The 15,917-nt window shown below is 39.0% G+C and overlaps 2 protein-coding genes across 3 annotated transcripts; one reads left to right on the plus strand and one right to left on the minus strand.

Annotated features, from left to right (window-relative positions):
* Window positions 1-1,323: 1,323 nt before the first annotated feature.
* On the plus strand, window positions 1,324-2,073 carry LOC111907168 (cysteine-rich repeat secretory protein 38). The gene has a single exon (XM_023902969.3). The coding sequence runs from the start codon at window positions 1,324-1,326 to the stop codon at window positions 2,071-2,073; it is 750 nt and encodes a 249-aa protein (XP_023758737.1).
* A 489-nt stretch (window positions 2,074-2,562) lies between these two features.
* On the minus strand, window positions 2,563-5,096 carry LOC111907157 (kinesin-like protein KIN-14C). 2 transcript variants are annotated; one of them, XM_023902963.2, is made up of 9 exons: window positions 4,852-5,096; window positions 4,192-4,437; window positions 3,953-4,085; window positions 3,762-3,871; window positions 3,538-3,657; window positions 3,400-3,456; window positions 3,089-3,319; window positions 2,914-2,988; window positions 2,563-2,796 (listed from the first exon to the last, which is right to left on the minus strand). In XM_023902963.2, exons 1-9 carry the CDS (start codon window positions 4,900-4,902, stop codon window positions 2,764-2,766), a joined length of 1,056 nt encoding a protein of 351 aa, XP_023758731.1. In that variant the 5' UTR covers window positions 4,903-5,096; the 3' UTR covers window positions 2,563-2,763. The 2 variants fall into 2 exon arrangements, with proteins under 2 accessions (XP_023758731.1, XP_023758728.1); XM_023902960.3 differs by having other exon boundaries at window positions 3,941-4,085; window positions 4,852-5,095.
* Window positions 5,097-15,917: the final 10,821 nt, after the last annotated feature.

Below are 15,917 nucleotides of genomic sequence, written 5' to 3' on the forward strand. Positions count from 1 at the left end.
TAAATAATTGTGTGGACGTGTGTGTTTTCCGTTAAAAAAAACTATATAACTATATTCTTGTGCAACGTACGATGATTAAAAACTATATAAATATATTCGTCAGTTTTGAGGATAAGAGGGATAATATACTTGCAATTTAATCTTATTTGTATTGTAATTTTTTGTCTATTTCCTTGTTATTTCTATTTACTAGGTGTGTGACCCTTATATTATACGGGTTGATTAAAACAAAATGTTAATATAAATGATTAAATGGAAAATTTATTTGAATTTGAAATTTGAGATAACTGAAAATTATGAGAAAAAAAACATGCAAAAAATAAATAAATTAAAATTATGTGTTTAGTTATCAAATTTACGTACTAAACGGGTAAATTATAACAAAATGCTAAACATAAAGGTTTAAACTGTAAATTTATTTAAAATTGAAATTAAAATTTAGAATTTGAAATTTGAAATTAATAGTCATTATGGTAGGTTTAATTTATGGAAGTTAAATTAATGATATATTGGAAATAAAAAATAAAGTAAATGACAAGTGGAAAATAAATATATCTCAAAATTATGACAAAATGACATGTGGCCAATTGAATGAGAGAATGACATGTGGCAAAACCATTCTTATTTATTAGGGTAGATAAGTAAGTCATTTTTTTAATCTCAATACTAGACGTACAAAACAAAAAATATAGTATATGTGACTAACTTAATTGTACTCTCACGATTTTCCAAATATTTTTTCTAATTATTCTTTTTTACTTTTAATAATAGTGTGTTATGATTTTTCATAAGTAACAACACCAAAATTGCTACAAGATGTTCTCTAAAAATAATCAAATTTTATTTTAAGAACTAGAAATGTAGTTATACCTTAATGAATGTGATCATCCTATCCTTATTGACACCAAACTATCTAAAGTTAATCAGTCTTGAGACGTTGATCTGGTCTCCCGGAAAAGGATAAACGTCATTAGTAGAGCTTGCTTGTATATAAGGAGAAAGTAGGATATATGAAAGTTCCACATATTTTTTTTAAGGTGAAAGTAGGACATATGACATTTTCCCATGTACACGTTTTGTAAATGCATAGGTTTTTTTTCGGATTATTCTAAAACACGACGACTATATCTCGACATAAAATTCCACATATGTAGTTAATATAAAAATGCGCCTTTATTTTAATACTACAATGTTTTACTATTTATTATCTTATCATAAAAAAATATAAAATCCTTCGACTTATGCTATGAATTAGTCATTTGACCATGTCCAAAACTTGGTTATTAATAGGCCAAAGTCTAAGAACAAAACACCAATTCAAAGATGGAGAAGTTTATGCTATGCACATTAATGTTGTTTGTTATGACAAGGTTTGTTCATGTAAACGGTAAAATTCTCTATTTGGGTTCTAAATGCTCACAAACAAGGAACACAACTGGTAATTATATCACCATCTACCAAGCTAACCTTAAAACCCTTTTAGATTCCCTAGCCAACAACTCACCTCTTCAAGGAGGATTCATGAATACCACCATCGGAACTGGTTCTAATCAAGTTTATGGTCTTGCATGGTGTCGAGCAGATGTTTCTCCTACCACATGCTCCAAGTGTTTGAACGAAACCATTCGTGTACCTCTAAGAGATTGTCCCGATAGCAAAGGCTTGGTGATATGGTCGAGTTTGTGTAGTTTAAGGTTCTCAAACGAGAGTTTCTTTGGTGAACTTTGGAACAGGTCTTCGTCATCCGGCTATGGTAGACACACACTTGATGAAGCTTCAGTGTTTTCAAGAGGGTTTTCGATGATGCAAGCATTAGGAAGAAATGTTTCTAATCAAGCATTGATGTTTGATACTGGTGTTATTGATGTTGGGAATGATGGGAAGAGATACGGGTTGGGTCAGTGTAGTCGTGATTTGAGCAAGTTTGATTGTGAAAAGTGTTTGGAGAAGCTTCTAGTGATTTATCAAAGGTTTGTATTGAATCGGACTGGATGGGAGATGTTGGGAGTGAGTTGTGGCTTGTGGTATGATGATGTTAAGTTCTATGACAACGATTCAGGGTTGACTACTTGAGTCAGACACCAATCGGCTCCGGTATGAGTATTTTAATTTTACATCTGACTTTTAAAAACTTAATTACAGAGTAATTAATAAAATATTAATTGATTAATGTGATGTTGGAGATGGAGAAAGGTTGTGCAAAGGAGATTATGTGATCTTGGCTTTTGTAGCATTTCTTTTATTCCATTGGATTGCATGACATAGAATCTTACTATATATATGACTTATATCTTCATCTTAATAATTATGGTTTGGATTGAAATGCAAATAGTCACAAATAGGTATATAAACTATTTGTATTTTTCACATAAAAAGGTATTATCAGAATGTAAGAACCTCAAACTTTATGTTCACAAAATACACTTATTTATAGTTTTGTAAAAGAAAAAATAGTTTGTTAGTTGTTAACCCATTTACGACATTAACCCAAATCAAAAACCATGTTCCATGGTGTTTGCATATACAATAACCAAAATCAAAGAACAAGAAAAACTCAGAACCTAAGAAAATTGATCATTTTTATTTTACCAACAAAAGATTAACGCAATAGAGAAAAGTCAAACCCACCATTCAAAAATATGGAGCAAGGTCAAAAATCTGGATACATTCAAGCTAAAGTAGTTATTTTTTATTTTTTTTAACGGAATTTCTTTCCAATCTACACAAAATCTGGCTACTTAAGAAAAGTCAAACATACCTCTCTTATTGATACATTATGTTCTTCCCTTTTAGCTCCTAATTTTATAAAAATAACAAATATTAAACCCAACGAACATTGAATTATTTGTCTAGACCAAAAATAAAAAATTAAAAAATAAATAAATAAAAACAATGAAGATGATGTAAATGTACCTTTATTTTTTTATTTGCAGCATCTAACTGATGTTGGAGCAAAGATATTTGTTCTCTTTGAGAGGAACAAGTCTTCTATAAAACAAAGAGGGAATGGAAAAATGTTTAACATATTGGCACCTCATTATAATAGAAAGATGAGAAATTAATGTGTTAATGAAAAGACAAAACTAACCTCCATAGCAATCGATTTTAACCTCAATATACTACACTCAGCAGCAGCAGTGTGCCCTGTTCTTTCTCTTTCCTTTTCTCTGTATCTATATCTTACAATTTCAGAACCTAACTCATGTAATTGTGACAGGTGGCGTTCACGATCTTCCCTTAGTTGAGTCAATTCATCTCTGAGGATAGCCACCTCTTTTACAGCAATTTCTTTTTGTTTCACTGCATCATCTCGTGAATCCTTTGATAATAACACAGGGTCAAATTGGGAACAAAGTAGTAAAATGTACTTTCAGCCAAAGTAATAGATGAAAGACTTACTTTAGCAGAAGTGAGTTCATTTTGCAACCTCTTATACATATTTTCTTGTGTTTTCACCTGAAACAGATGATTTGAAATCAAAAAAGCTACATTTTGTAGTTTTACTTCTGTAAATGTTGATTCTCTTATTTATATTACCTTCTCATTAGCAATCGATGCATTCTGTTCAGCCTTTAAAAGCTTCTCCTTTAGAGAATCTTGATTCTTTTCTAAAGCCATCCTAGCTTCTTTTTCTTTATTGTGAAAATCAATGGCATTCTAGTAATTAATACATGAGATTTGAGATAAGATTATAAGAATAAGAAACAAACGAGATATGATTGATAAAACAGAGTTGTTAGACTTTGTATCATAAGGCTTACTAGCTTTTGTGACTCTTCATTTGCCAAACTTTTTTTTAAAGTAGATATATTGTTTTCCAATTTGATAATAGATGAGTTCAAATCTTCCTCCTTAAGTTTCATTGCAGCCTCTGTAAACAGATAAAAAAGACTGTTGAGATGAAGTTGTTTCTTATATATTGAAGTTACTTTACTTTTACCAGTTTCCACACGTTTTCTTTCTGAAGAATCCAGCAATGTACGCAAGTGATCCTTTTCTTTAACAAGATCTTCAAGATTCTCTTGAAACCATTTTATACAAACCTTGAGCTGTTTAATATACTCTCTCATCCACTCATGTTTTCCCTGAAATATAAAAGATGAATTGATGTTATACCATAAGTAAACGAAATGCAGCTCAATATGCAATAGGAACAGAAATCAAGCATAAGATAACATAAGAAAGTCATACCTTTGAATCAAACTTGTTCCCTTTAAACTTGTCATTCAATAGCACATCGACCTCCTCCTCCTTTGTAGATTCAACAATTTCCCACTCAGAAACCTGAGTTTCAGAGGGTGCTACAGTAACATCCTTTTGATTGTTTCTTGAGGCAAGTGATTGACTACATCCACTTGCAGTTGTTGAGGCCATCATCCAACCAATGTCAATTTCCCTAAGCTTATCAATAAAAGCATCATCGATGGCTTGATTATTCTGCAAGTACATTACGAGATCAAGTCAGTAACTGTTAACAAAAACCCTAAATAGAATCTATGAAACATAACCATGATTAATTCAAAAACGTTGTTGAACAACAATAGATTCTTATCAAGTATTCATCACTGATAGATTGCTAGAAAACATCCAAGAGATGAAACGAGATTTGAGCAAATATGAATCGACTTGTATGTATGATCAAAACAATCCGGATATAATCAACGTCGGTGGACATGAAATCAGAGCTAAATAAGAATATATCGAGCACACGATATCCAAAACAGACTATCAATGACAACAAAAACAGAGAAAACGATCAAGCAACAAATACGCAAGTTATACACGAATACAAAAGCACATATTTCACAGTCACCGAACATGATTTCAAATTTAGATTAATCAGAAACTTACATTCACAGGACTGCGAGGATCAGACGGCTTGTTTTGGTTCCGAGAATTCATTATTTGAATATGGAGAGCTGTGTGTGAAATTGCACCAAATTTGAAGTGAATTAAATGTAAACGATGTGTTACTGTCTATCTCCGGTATCGTATCTCTCCCTAAATATTGGAAATTTGAATCGAGGATAATCATCCAACTCGGCTAAACGTAATCTTCTATAATTTCTTCCTTGTCCACATACTAACCCAATTCAACACAATTTTTAGAATACATTAACAACTTAAGTTACACTTTAGGAAATGTAAGGTTTTTATTTTTCGTTTTTCTTTTTTCGTTTTCAGGTTTTTTTTTTCGTTTTTATTATTTATTGGAAAATTTAAAAAACGCGTTTAGGTAAAACTTATTTATTTTTCTTTTTTAGTTTTAGAAAATTAAAAACATGTTTAGATTTGTATTCTCCTATTGTTTTCATTTTTAGAAAACGGTAGTGGTGGTAGGGTGGGGGTAGAGGAGGCGGCGGTAGCGGGTCGGCGGCGGTGGTGGTGATGACAGGCGGTGGTGGTGGCGGCAGCAATTATGGAAGTGGTGGTGATGGTGGCAGCGGTGGTGCTGGTGTTGGTGATGGGGTAGTGGTGGTGGTGATGGTGATGGTAGGTCGGTGATTATGATAGTGGTATTGGGTGGGTGGGTGGGTGTGTTTGTGTGTGGGGGTGTATGTGTATGTGTTTGTGGGGGTGGGTAGGTGTTTGTGCGTGTTTATGGGTGTGTGTGTGTTTGTGTTTGTGAGGGCGGGGGTGGGGGTGGGGGTGTGGGTTTGTGTGTGTGTTCGTGGGGGTGGGGATGGGTGTGAGTGTGTGTGTGTGTGTGTGTTTATGGGGGTAGGTGTATGGGTGTGTATGGGTGGGGTGGGTTGGGGGTAGGTATGTGTGTGGGTGTGGGTGTGTGTGTTCGTGGGGGTGGGGGTGGGGGTGGGGATGGGTGTGTGTTGGGGGAGGGGGGTTATTTGTGTGTGTATGTATGTGTTTGTAAGGGTGGGTGTTTGTGTATGTGTGGGTGTGGGTGTGGGTGTATATGTAAGGGTGGGGTAGGTTTGGGAGTTGGTGGGTGTGGGTGTGGGTGTGGATAGGTAGGGGTGTGGTGGGTTGGGGTGTTAAGGTGGGGGTAGGTAGAGGTGGATGGAGTGGGAGTAGGCGTGTGTTTATATTTTAGAATTAGAAAATATGGAAAACAATGATTATCAATTTTCCAAAAATTTCCAACTTCTTTGTACTTTTAGAAAACGGAAAATTTTCATTTTCCATGAAAATTTTAGAAAAATAGATGAATTAAACGCGTTTTCAAAAAAAAATATTTAAAAAAATCAGAAAACGGCTCATTTTTTCGCAACTAAAGCCATTTATTTGGTTTTCGGGTGACTTCATGCTTAGGTGTCACTGACGTGTGGCTGCCACATCAACATGTTTTGTCCATATCTATAAAATGGAAGGGTAAGGAAGAAAACATAGGATCCGAGATTCGAACCCACAACCTCACATTCTCCATGACAGTTGCATTACCATCGATTTTGTTAATGCATTTGTAAGAAATTATATATAATATATAAACTATAATATTTTATTTTTGTTGTTGTTGTTGTTGTTATTACTATAAATACGATCAAAACTCCAACAAGCATATTCAATGAGACCAAAACTCCGATGACCATCTCCAACGAGACCAAAACGACACCACACCATCGTTAGCGAGACCAAACCCTAAAGTCACTATCGTCCTGAAGACAAACCTACCACAATGCCCTGAAAGCCACCATCGGATTCAAATCTATTGCCACCTCCGCCACTCAAAAGCCACCACCACTACCATCAACCATCGCCAAATAGATCTAGTTCAGGAAGGCGATGAAAAAGAAGATTTAGCCAAGAAGGGAAGAAGACGGGGTAGATGGTGACGATAACGGAATGGAGAGAAGCGGCGAAGTGGCTTTTGTCGGCGATCCATGTGTTTTTCAGTGGCTTTCTTCAACAATCTGGTGGCTTCAATGGTGGGGGGATGACTTCCAGAGGTTCAAGGGTGAAGTCGTTGGAGATTCTTAGTGATGGAGGAGGAAAATTTCAGATATGCCGATGGTGGTCGTCGATGGTTTTGGTGTCGCATGAGTCACAAGGGTTGTCGGCCGTAGATATGTTAGAGGTGTAATTGAGTGATGGAGAGGAAAAGAGTGTCTTGGTTCCAGTTCTATAGAATATATTTAATTTCTAAGAAATATATTCAAATAAACTAATTTTGCTTGGTGGTAAGGAAGCTACCATGGCGAATGTGAGGTTGTGAGTTTGAATCTCGAATCCCACTTTTTCTTCCTCAACCCTTTCATTTTGCAGATGTGGACAAAACATGTTGGCGTGGCAACCAAACGTCATCTCCACGTCAGCTAATACCGACACATAAGCACGAAGTCACCTAGGAACCGGATAAATGGTAAATATGAACAAAAGTCTACAAATTTGAGGCATTAACGCACCTAAAATACAAACTTTGGTAAAATCGACAAAAACTTGAAAACGTAAGGGTTTTTTTTGGCATTTTCCCTTCATTAAATAGGAATAATGCCATAAAAATCCTTAAGTCTGGCAAAAAAAATAATTGTTTTATTTTAAAACGAATTTTATGTACTTTAAAGTCGGATATTCACTCGATTTTTTGTATTTATGACATTTAGCAGGTTTCTAACCTTTTAACCGGTTAACCTAACCAAATAAAAAGTCTATGGAAATGGTTAACATTGTTATATTACCCCCCCCCCCCCCCCCCCTCTCTTTCTCCCTCAACCAAGTGTAATACCATAGTTCGCGTACACTCAAATGACAACATCAAAAACAAAATCAACTGTCATTGGAGTTTCAAGATGCAAGAATATGTGTTATGTACAACGTATAATCCAGGGTTTTGTGGTTTTCCCAATTATCAAGTAAATATGTTATATTGATGTCTCCCACCATCACCCTTTCTTCAGGTAAAAGTTTCTTTATTTTGTAAGAACCTGAAGGTGAAGGTGATTGTTTTTTATTTCAAAGGGAGAATTTCGTATATATCATTGTTAAACGTCAAAATATCATATATATGTCCGACCTAACTTCAAAATATCATATTTACCCTTATTAAGCTATCAAAATATCAAATTCACCCAAATCCTATTTGTTAACATCTTTTAAGCATTTTTTTTATTTTAAAATCATTATTATTGAAAAAAAACTAAATGGACCATATTGTCCCTCCCTTCTAAATTACAGGAACCACTTTGGATGTCCAACCGCATGCTTATGTATCAACTTAAAAACTACATAAGGCGATATGAATAATACAAATGACAATAAAACAGAGAGTTGAAGAATCTCTATTTCATAACGTACCAAAGGGACAAGATATGTCACCATATAAATCTTTGACTCTGTAACATGATTCTATTTTGGAATTTATCTTTCTATTGTTTCAAAGTTCAATCAGTACTTGTATCACTCAACTGATGGAAGATCAATGAATTCTTTAATCCCCAAAACCCTTTTGTATCTTATTCATTGGTGAGATAACCATAATTAGTGATCAATAAAAGTTATGTAGGTCATTTGACACCATATAACCATACTAACCTTATGTATCTTTCATGTTTGAACTTCATATCCAAATTCCTATGTGATGAAGCCTCTGAAATTATGAAGATGTTATCAACGTACATGATCAACAAACAACTAATACTTAGAACCAAGAAATAGAAACCAAATAATTGATTATTAAATGTATGGGGTATCAATGTACCTGCGAATTACATGTATATGTATACATCACTTGAAAAGAAAATCACTCATTTTAAAATTTTATAAAACTCCTCAATAATTACATTCATCACTTATTAACTCCTAGTTGATCAAAAAATCTACCAAGCAATCAGTTGTAATCAGTAATAGTGACATAGGTAATATAAAAACTCCTTAACTGTTGTGTATAGCCGATTGAAAGAAGGAAGATGGAAAGGGAGTTGTGAACGAAGGCGTCGATGATTGTCTGCTACTACTGCTTATAATCGATTGAAAGAAGGAATATTGAAGTGAAGGACAATGGTGATTGATTACGCTCCTGTTACCGGTTAATTTAAATATCAAAAGGAAGACGACGTGATATACATCAAATTGTGGTTCTTTTAATTTAGAAGGGTAGGGATAATATAGACCATTTAGGTCTTTTTTTAATAATAATAATTTTAAAATATAAAAAAATGATTAAAAACTATAAAAAACAAAAAATTAGGCGAATTTGAAATTTTGATAACTTGAAAAGGGTAAATATGATATTTTGAATTTAAGTCGGGTAAATATGATATTTTCACGTTTAATGAGGGTATATACGATATTCTCCCTATTTCAAATAAGTTATTGATGAAGAAGAATTTAAGCCTTTTAAACAAGCAATTACGCCACCCAAAGTAGAGAGAGACGTTGACTTTGTGGAGTTTGACTGTAGGCATGTTAGTGGCTATATTGTTTTGTCTTGTTTTAGTGATGATAAAGATGTAATTTAGTTGTAATCTTCACAAAATTGAAGTGTCTGTTTCCTCCATTGTTAGTTTCTACTTTATGATGGATTCTATTGAATTTCTAACCAAATATTTATTATTGGTAATAAAGTTGTTGTTTATATTTAACTTGTTTGAATGGTTATGATCTAAATGCTTAGGACACTAGTATTCTATGAATGGTAATGTAGTAAACTGGAAGTACATTGCCTATTTATTAAATGGTAATCTGTAATTATATAAAGGGAATACATGTCATATGTCCTAACCAAAGTACATTGCTTATTTACTACAAGATCAACACCAACACAATAGAAATGAAAGAAACAAAACATAAACTATAATAAACACGTTGATCATAACATAATAAAAGGGGGGTACATTGCATAAGGTTTGTTTACATATCCCTAATATGTAGCAGTCATCCAATTGTACCCAAAAGCCAAAAAAAATAATAAATAAATAAATAAATAAAAACTTTATGAAAAGGAAACCTAGATGGTAACATAAAATAAATGGATGTATATTGTATTCAGTGAATATTTGACCTCCAACCTAATGTGCATGAATACCGATAGAAAAAATCATACTGATGTAATTTCGTTGTTTCATCTATTTGCATTACTTCAATCAAATTTTGATGGTGATACTTAAGGTTTTGGATGAAACAGATCCACCAATTTGGGAGTTTGCTTTCTTGTTAATATCTGGAATGTTGAAGAATCGGGTAACAATTTAATTTTTCATTTTGTATTGTTATAGTTTAAGTTTTTTTATCACACAATTTTATTTTTTCACCCACTAGTTTCTCTAGAAATATGTCATGGGAGATTCTGTTGAGATTGTAGTTGAAAATTTATCGCATCTTACTAAAGATACAATCCCAAAAGTAAGTTTTATCATCAAAATTTTAGTTGTTTTGATGAAAATTGCTATTTATATTGTATTAACTAAATACATGTATCAAATGAAGTAGAATGTGTCTTAAATGTTGTTGTTTTCTCTCAATATGATCCATTTACATGTTTAAGAGTAAGTTATTACACATATTGCAAAATGAATCTTTTTCCTTACATTTTCACCTTTTGTATGTTGGCTTGTAGGTTTCTATCGTGTTATTAGTTCCAAGATATGAGATAACTCTTGTTGTGTGTATAAACAATTTAACCAAGATAAATTTGTAACACCGAAAAAAATTAAACAATTTTTCGCATTGTCAAAACACATTTTCCAAACACATTTATTAATAAAATGTCATTGTATCATATCCTTGTTTCACAAAACATCCCCTAAGATCGAAATACATAAAATCCCATGTGTGTGTGTACGAATCATGTCGGCGCCTTCCCGCGGTCATCACTGGTACTTGAAACACATAACACGTAACACTGTAAACATAAAGCTTAGTGAGTTCCCCAAAATACCATTCTAACATGTATTAGCCACTCGAGGCTATAACTCTGTTGACCCTATGGTCAATGTGTCTCAGTGGGACCCTCCAGCCCCAACTCTCTGTAGGCTCTCTGGCCCTAACCCTATGGACCCACTGGTCCTACTCTGTAAACTCTGAATCATGCATATCACATATCACAATAATCACAACACATAAATAACATGCAAATACACTGGCACATAACTCTAAAATACACTGTCACATAACTCTGTTACCACGCTAGGTAAAGTATAGTGAGAAGACTCACCTCTGGTATCTCGGTAAATCTCTGTCTCGGTAAACGTTGGCTTAGCCTCCGCCTCTAAGTGTAGCCCCTTTCTCTGTAGATCTCAGATCCAAAATGGCACTTCAAGCTTTAGCTTCCAAGAGCTCCTTTCCTTCTTCTTCACTAAGTCACCAAAACACAATTAGCTCCAGCAACACTCACACACACACTAAGGACGATGGAAGGCTCTCTCTTAGGGTTTCACTCACTGATATGGAGGCTGAGAAATGAGCCTTAGCACCCTTTAAATAGTGCACAAGACGGATTATGGTTTTTGCTCCTGGGCCGGGTACGCCCGGCGTAACTCTGGGTACGCCCAGCGTACCTTGGCGACTCCGCGTCCAAACTAAGCGCATGAGTACACGCAGCGTACCCCTCTGGTACGCCCAGCGTACTCACTTGCTAGTTTCCCTCCATTCAAGGACTAATCATGACCAATTGACAAAGAATAAGGGTGAAAGAAATGCACCTGAATCTCGGGGTGTTACAATTCTCCCCCACTAGAACCAGACTTCGCCCCCGAAGTCTCATTCCTCGAACAACTCTGGATGCTGCCCTCGCATCTTCGACTCTGACTCACAAGTCATCTCGGACCCCTTCCGATGTGGCCACTGAACCAAAACCAGAGGCACTTCCTTGTTCCTCAAAACCTTGATCTTCCGATCCCTGATCGCCACCGGTCTCTCAACATAATTCAGGCTCACATCCACCTGAATATCCTCCAATGGCACCACCGCCAACTCATCGGCTATACATTTCCGCAACTACGACACGTGGAAAGTGTCATGAATCTGCCCCAACTCCTCAGGTAGCTCCAAACGATATGCTACCATGCCCACCCTCGCAATTACTCTAAACGGACCAATATACCGGGGCCCTAGCTTGCCTCTCTTCCTGAACCGGATCACTCCTTTCCAAGGAGATACCTTCAGGAGCACAAAATCTCTGACCTAAAACTCAAGCTCGGACCGACGCCTATCCGCATAACTCTTTTGGCGACTCTGAGCGGTCAACAACCTCTGTCTGACCTGCTGAATCTGCTCCGTCGTCTGAAGTACTATCTCCGTACTACCCATCACACGTTGCCCTACCTCTCCCCAGCAAATGGGAGTCCGACACCTCCTCCCATACAACAGCTCAAAAGGCGGCATACCGATGCTTGAATGATGGATGTTGTTATAGGAAAACTCTACCAAAGGTAGGTACGTGTCCCAACTCCCTCCGAAGTCCAATACACATGCCTGAAGCATGTCCTCGAGCGTCTGAATCGTCCGCTCGCTCTGTCCGTCAGTCTGTGGGTGGTATGCGGTACTAAAATGCAGCCTCGTACCCAATTCCTCATGAAATTTCTTCCAGAATCTGGAAGTGAAACACACATCTCGATCTGAGACGATCGAGATTGGTACTCCATGCCGCGATACCACCTCTCTCACGTACAACTCTGCCAACCTCTCAGCGGAAGAGCTCTCACTGATAGCAAGGAAGTGGGCGCTCTTCGTCAACCTGTCCACAATCACCCAAATTGCATCGACTCCCCTACCAGTCCTCGGCAATTTGGTGATAAAATCCATGGTAATTTGTTCCCACTTCCACTCGGGAACCTCCAACGGCTGCAACTTACCATGCGGTCTCTGGTGCTCGGCCTTAACCTTACGATAGGTTAAGCACCTCTCAACAAACCACGCGACATCCTTCTTCATACAGGGCCACCAATACTCTCTCTTCAGGTCCAAATACATCTTAGTGGCCCCAGGATGGATCGAGAACTTCGATCGATGAGCCTCTTCCATCAAAATGGTACGCGTCCCGCCTACAAATGGTACCCAGATACGACCCTGGAATGTCATAGGCCCCCGGCTATCGGTAACGAACTCCGATACCAACCCGACAACTCGTTCTCTCTTCTGGTTTTCTGATCTCACGGCCTCAGCCTGGGCCCCACGAATGGTGTCCAACACCGGAGTCATCACTGTCAACCTCAAACAAACATCTCGCATCGGGGCACTCTCCGCCCTTCGGCTCAGTGCATCGGCTACAACATTAGCCTTACCTGGGTTGTACAGGATCTCGCAGTCATAATCCTTTACCACATCCAACCATCTCCTATGTCGCATATTCAGGTTGGGCTGATCCATCAAGTACTTTAAGCTCTTGTGGTCCATGTATATGGTACACCGAACCCCATACAGATAATGACGCCAGATCTTGAGGGCGAACATCACTGCCTCCAACTCTAGATCGTGGGTGGGATACCTCGTCTCATGAGGCTTCAGCTGCCTCGATGCATATGTTATCACATGCCCTCTCTGCATCAGTACCGCTCCCAACCCTGATATCGACGCGTCACAATACACCACAAAGTCCTCCACCCCCTCCGGAAGGGCTAAAACTGGGGCTTCGCACAGTCTCTAGCGAAGTGTCTCGAAGGAGGCATGCTGCTCTAGGCCCCATGAAAAAGCAACACCCTTCCGGGTCAACCTGGTGAGTGGCACAGTGATCTTGGAGAAATCCCTGATAAATCTCCGATAATAGCCTGCCAGCCTTAAGAAACTCCTGATCTCGGTGGGTGACCTCGGCACCTCCCAACTCATCACTGCCTCAATTTTGGCCAGGTCGACCAATATCCCTTTCTGGTTAACGAGGTGCCCTAGGAACTGGACCTCTCGCAACCAGAAATCACACTTGGAGAATTTAGCATAAAGCCTCTCCGATCTTAAATCTGAGGATCTCCCTCAAATGCTTCTCATGCTGCTCTCTGGATCTCGAATACACCAAAATATCATCAATGAATACGATCACCGAGCGATCCAACATCGGCCCGCACACTCTGTTCATGAGATCCATGAACACCGCCGGTGCATTGGTGAGTCCGAAAGGCATCACCACAAACTTGTAATGCCCATAACGAGTCCTGAATGTTGTTTTCTGGATGTCCTCATCTCGCACCCTCACCTGATGATACCCAGACCTCAAATAGATCTTGGAGAACCAAGATGCTCCCTACAACTGATCGAAAAAATCGTCGATCCTCGGCAACGGGTAACGGTTCTTGACCGTCAGCTTGTTCAACTCCCGGTAATCAATGCACATCCGGTGTGAACCATCCTTTTTCTTGACAAAAAGGATAGGCGCTCCCCACGGCGGGCTACTCGGCCGAATAAACCCCTTTCCTAGCAACTCCTGAAGTTGCGAGGATAACTCCTGCATCTCTGGAGGCGCAAGGCGATAGGGCACCTTGGCGATAGGCGCGGCCCCCAAATCGATACTAAACTCCACCTGCCTCACGGGAGGCACACCCGGCAACTCCTCCGGAGATACGTCCGGGAACTCACGCACTATCGGAACCTCGTCAACTGACCTCGGTCTCTCTGAATCAACCCTCGTATCCGTCACATACACTACAAAGCCTCTACAGCCCTGATGTATACACTGTCTCGCTCTAGCGGTGGAACAAAATGTTGACCCTGAACGTGTACCCTCGCCGTACACCATAAGAACTCCCCCACTAGGGTCTCGTATGGTCACCAGTTGTCGCTCGTAGTCGATAACCGCTCCGAATCTGCTCAACCAGTCCATGCCCACGATGACATAGACATCCCCCATCGCAATAGAAACTAAATCAGTCGGGAATTCAACACCGAAAATCTCGAGTACACACCCTCGGATCACCTATGTGGCATACACCACCCTCTCGTCAGCTACGGAAACTCTCAGAGGTCGACTCGACGCCTCACGAATAACACTGATGTGCTGACTAAAATCCAAAGATACAAAAGACCGACTCGCACCCGAGTCAAATAACACCAAGGCAGGTACAGAACTCACAAGAAAAGTACCTATGCATAACATAATATAAGCACAATATATCAACATCAAAATAAATACACGAAAGAATACATACCAGCCACGACATTAAGCGTTGTGCGGACCTCCTCCGTGGTCAATTGAAAGGCTCTCCCTCATGCCTTCGGTGCCTCGGCCTTCACTGGCCGGCTCTCAGTAGCTTTGATAGCAGCAGGGGCAGATCCCTGAGATGCTCCTTTTGCTGATCTCCGCAGCTGTGGACACTCTGCCTTCTGGTGTCCGGTCTGGTTGCAGTGAAAACATACTGCAAACCCCTTGGGGCAATCCTTGGCCATATGCCCCTCCTTGCCACATTTGTAGCAAGACCTTGCTCTGCACACCCCATCGTGGCTCTTGTCGCACTTTCCACAAGTGCGGCCCCTCTGACTCCCTGGTCTCGAATCAGTGGGCTTGGCCCGCTTGGCTACCGGCTGAGACTGCACCGTTCGCCGACCCCTTCCTTGAGACTCAGCCTCTTCCCTAGCCTGGGTCTCCAGCTCTATCTCCCTCTTCCGGGCATTTGCCTGAAGTTCGGCAAACGTCCAGTACGTCGAGTTCGCCATGAACTCTCGTATATCCCTCCTCAAAATGCTCAGATATCGGCTCATACGTGCCTGCTCGGAGGACACATGCTCTGGGAAGAACATCGCCCGCTCATGGAACATCCTCGTAATCACTGTAACAGACTCAGTACACTGCTTGAGGGTCAGAAACTCCTGGGCCAAACGCTCCCTCTCCACCTGGGGAACGTACTCATCTCGGAACATAGCAGTGAACCTCTCCCAGGTCACTGCAGCAAGCTCAGCAGGCATATAGTGTGCCGTCACAAACTTCCACCAATCCTTCGCTCCCAAGCAAAGCTGGTTCAGCGCGAACCAGACTCTCAAATGCTCTGGAGATGAGCAAGTAAAGAAACACCCCTCTATGTCTGAAATCCACCTCATCGCCG

This window comes from Lactuca sativa, chromosome 7, assembly GCF_002870075.4.
Source record: "Lactuca sativa cultivar Salinas chromosome 7, Lsat_Salinas_v11, whole genome shotgun sequence".
Lineage (NCBI taxonomy): Eukaryota > Viridiplantae > Streptophyta > Magnoliopsida > Asterales > Asteraceae > Lactuca > Lactuca sativa.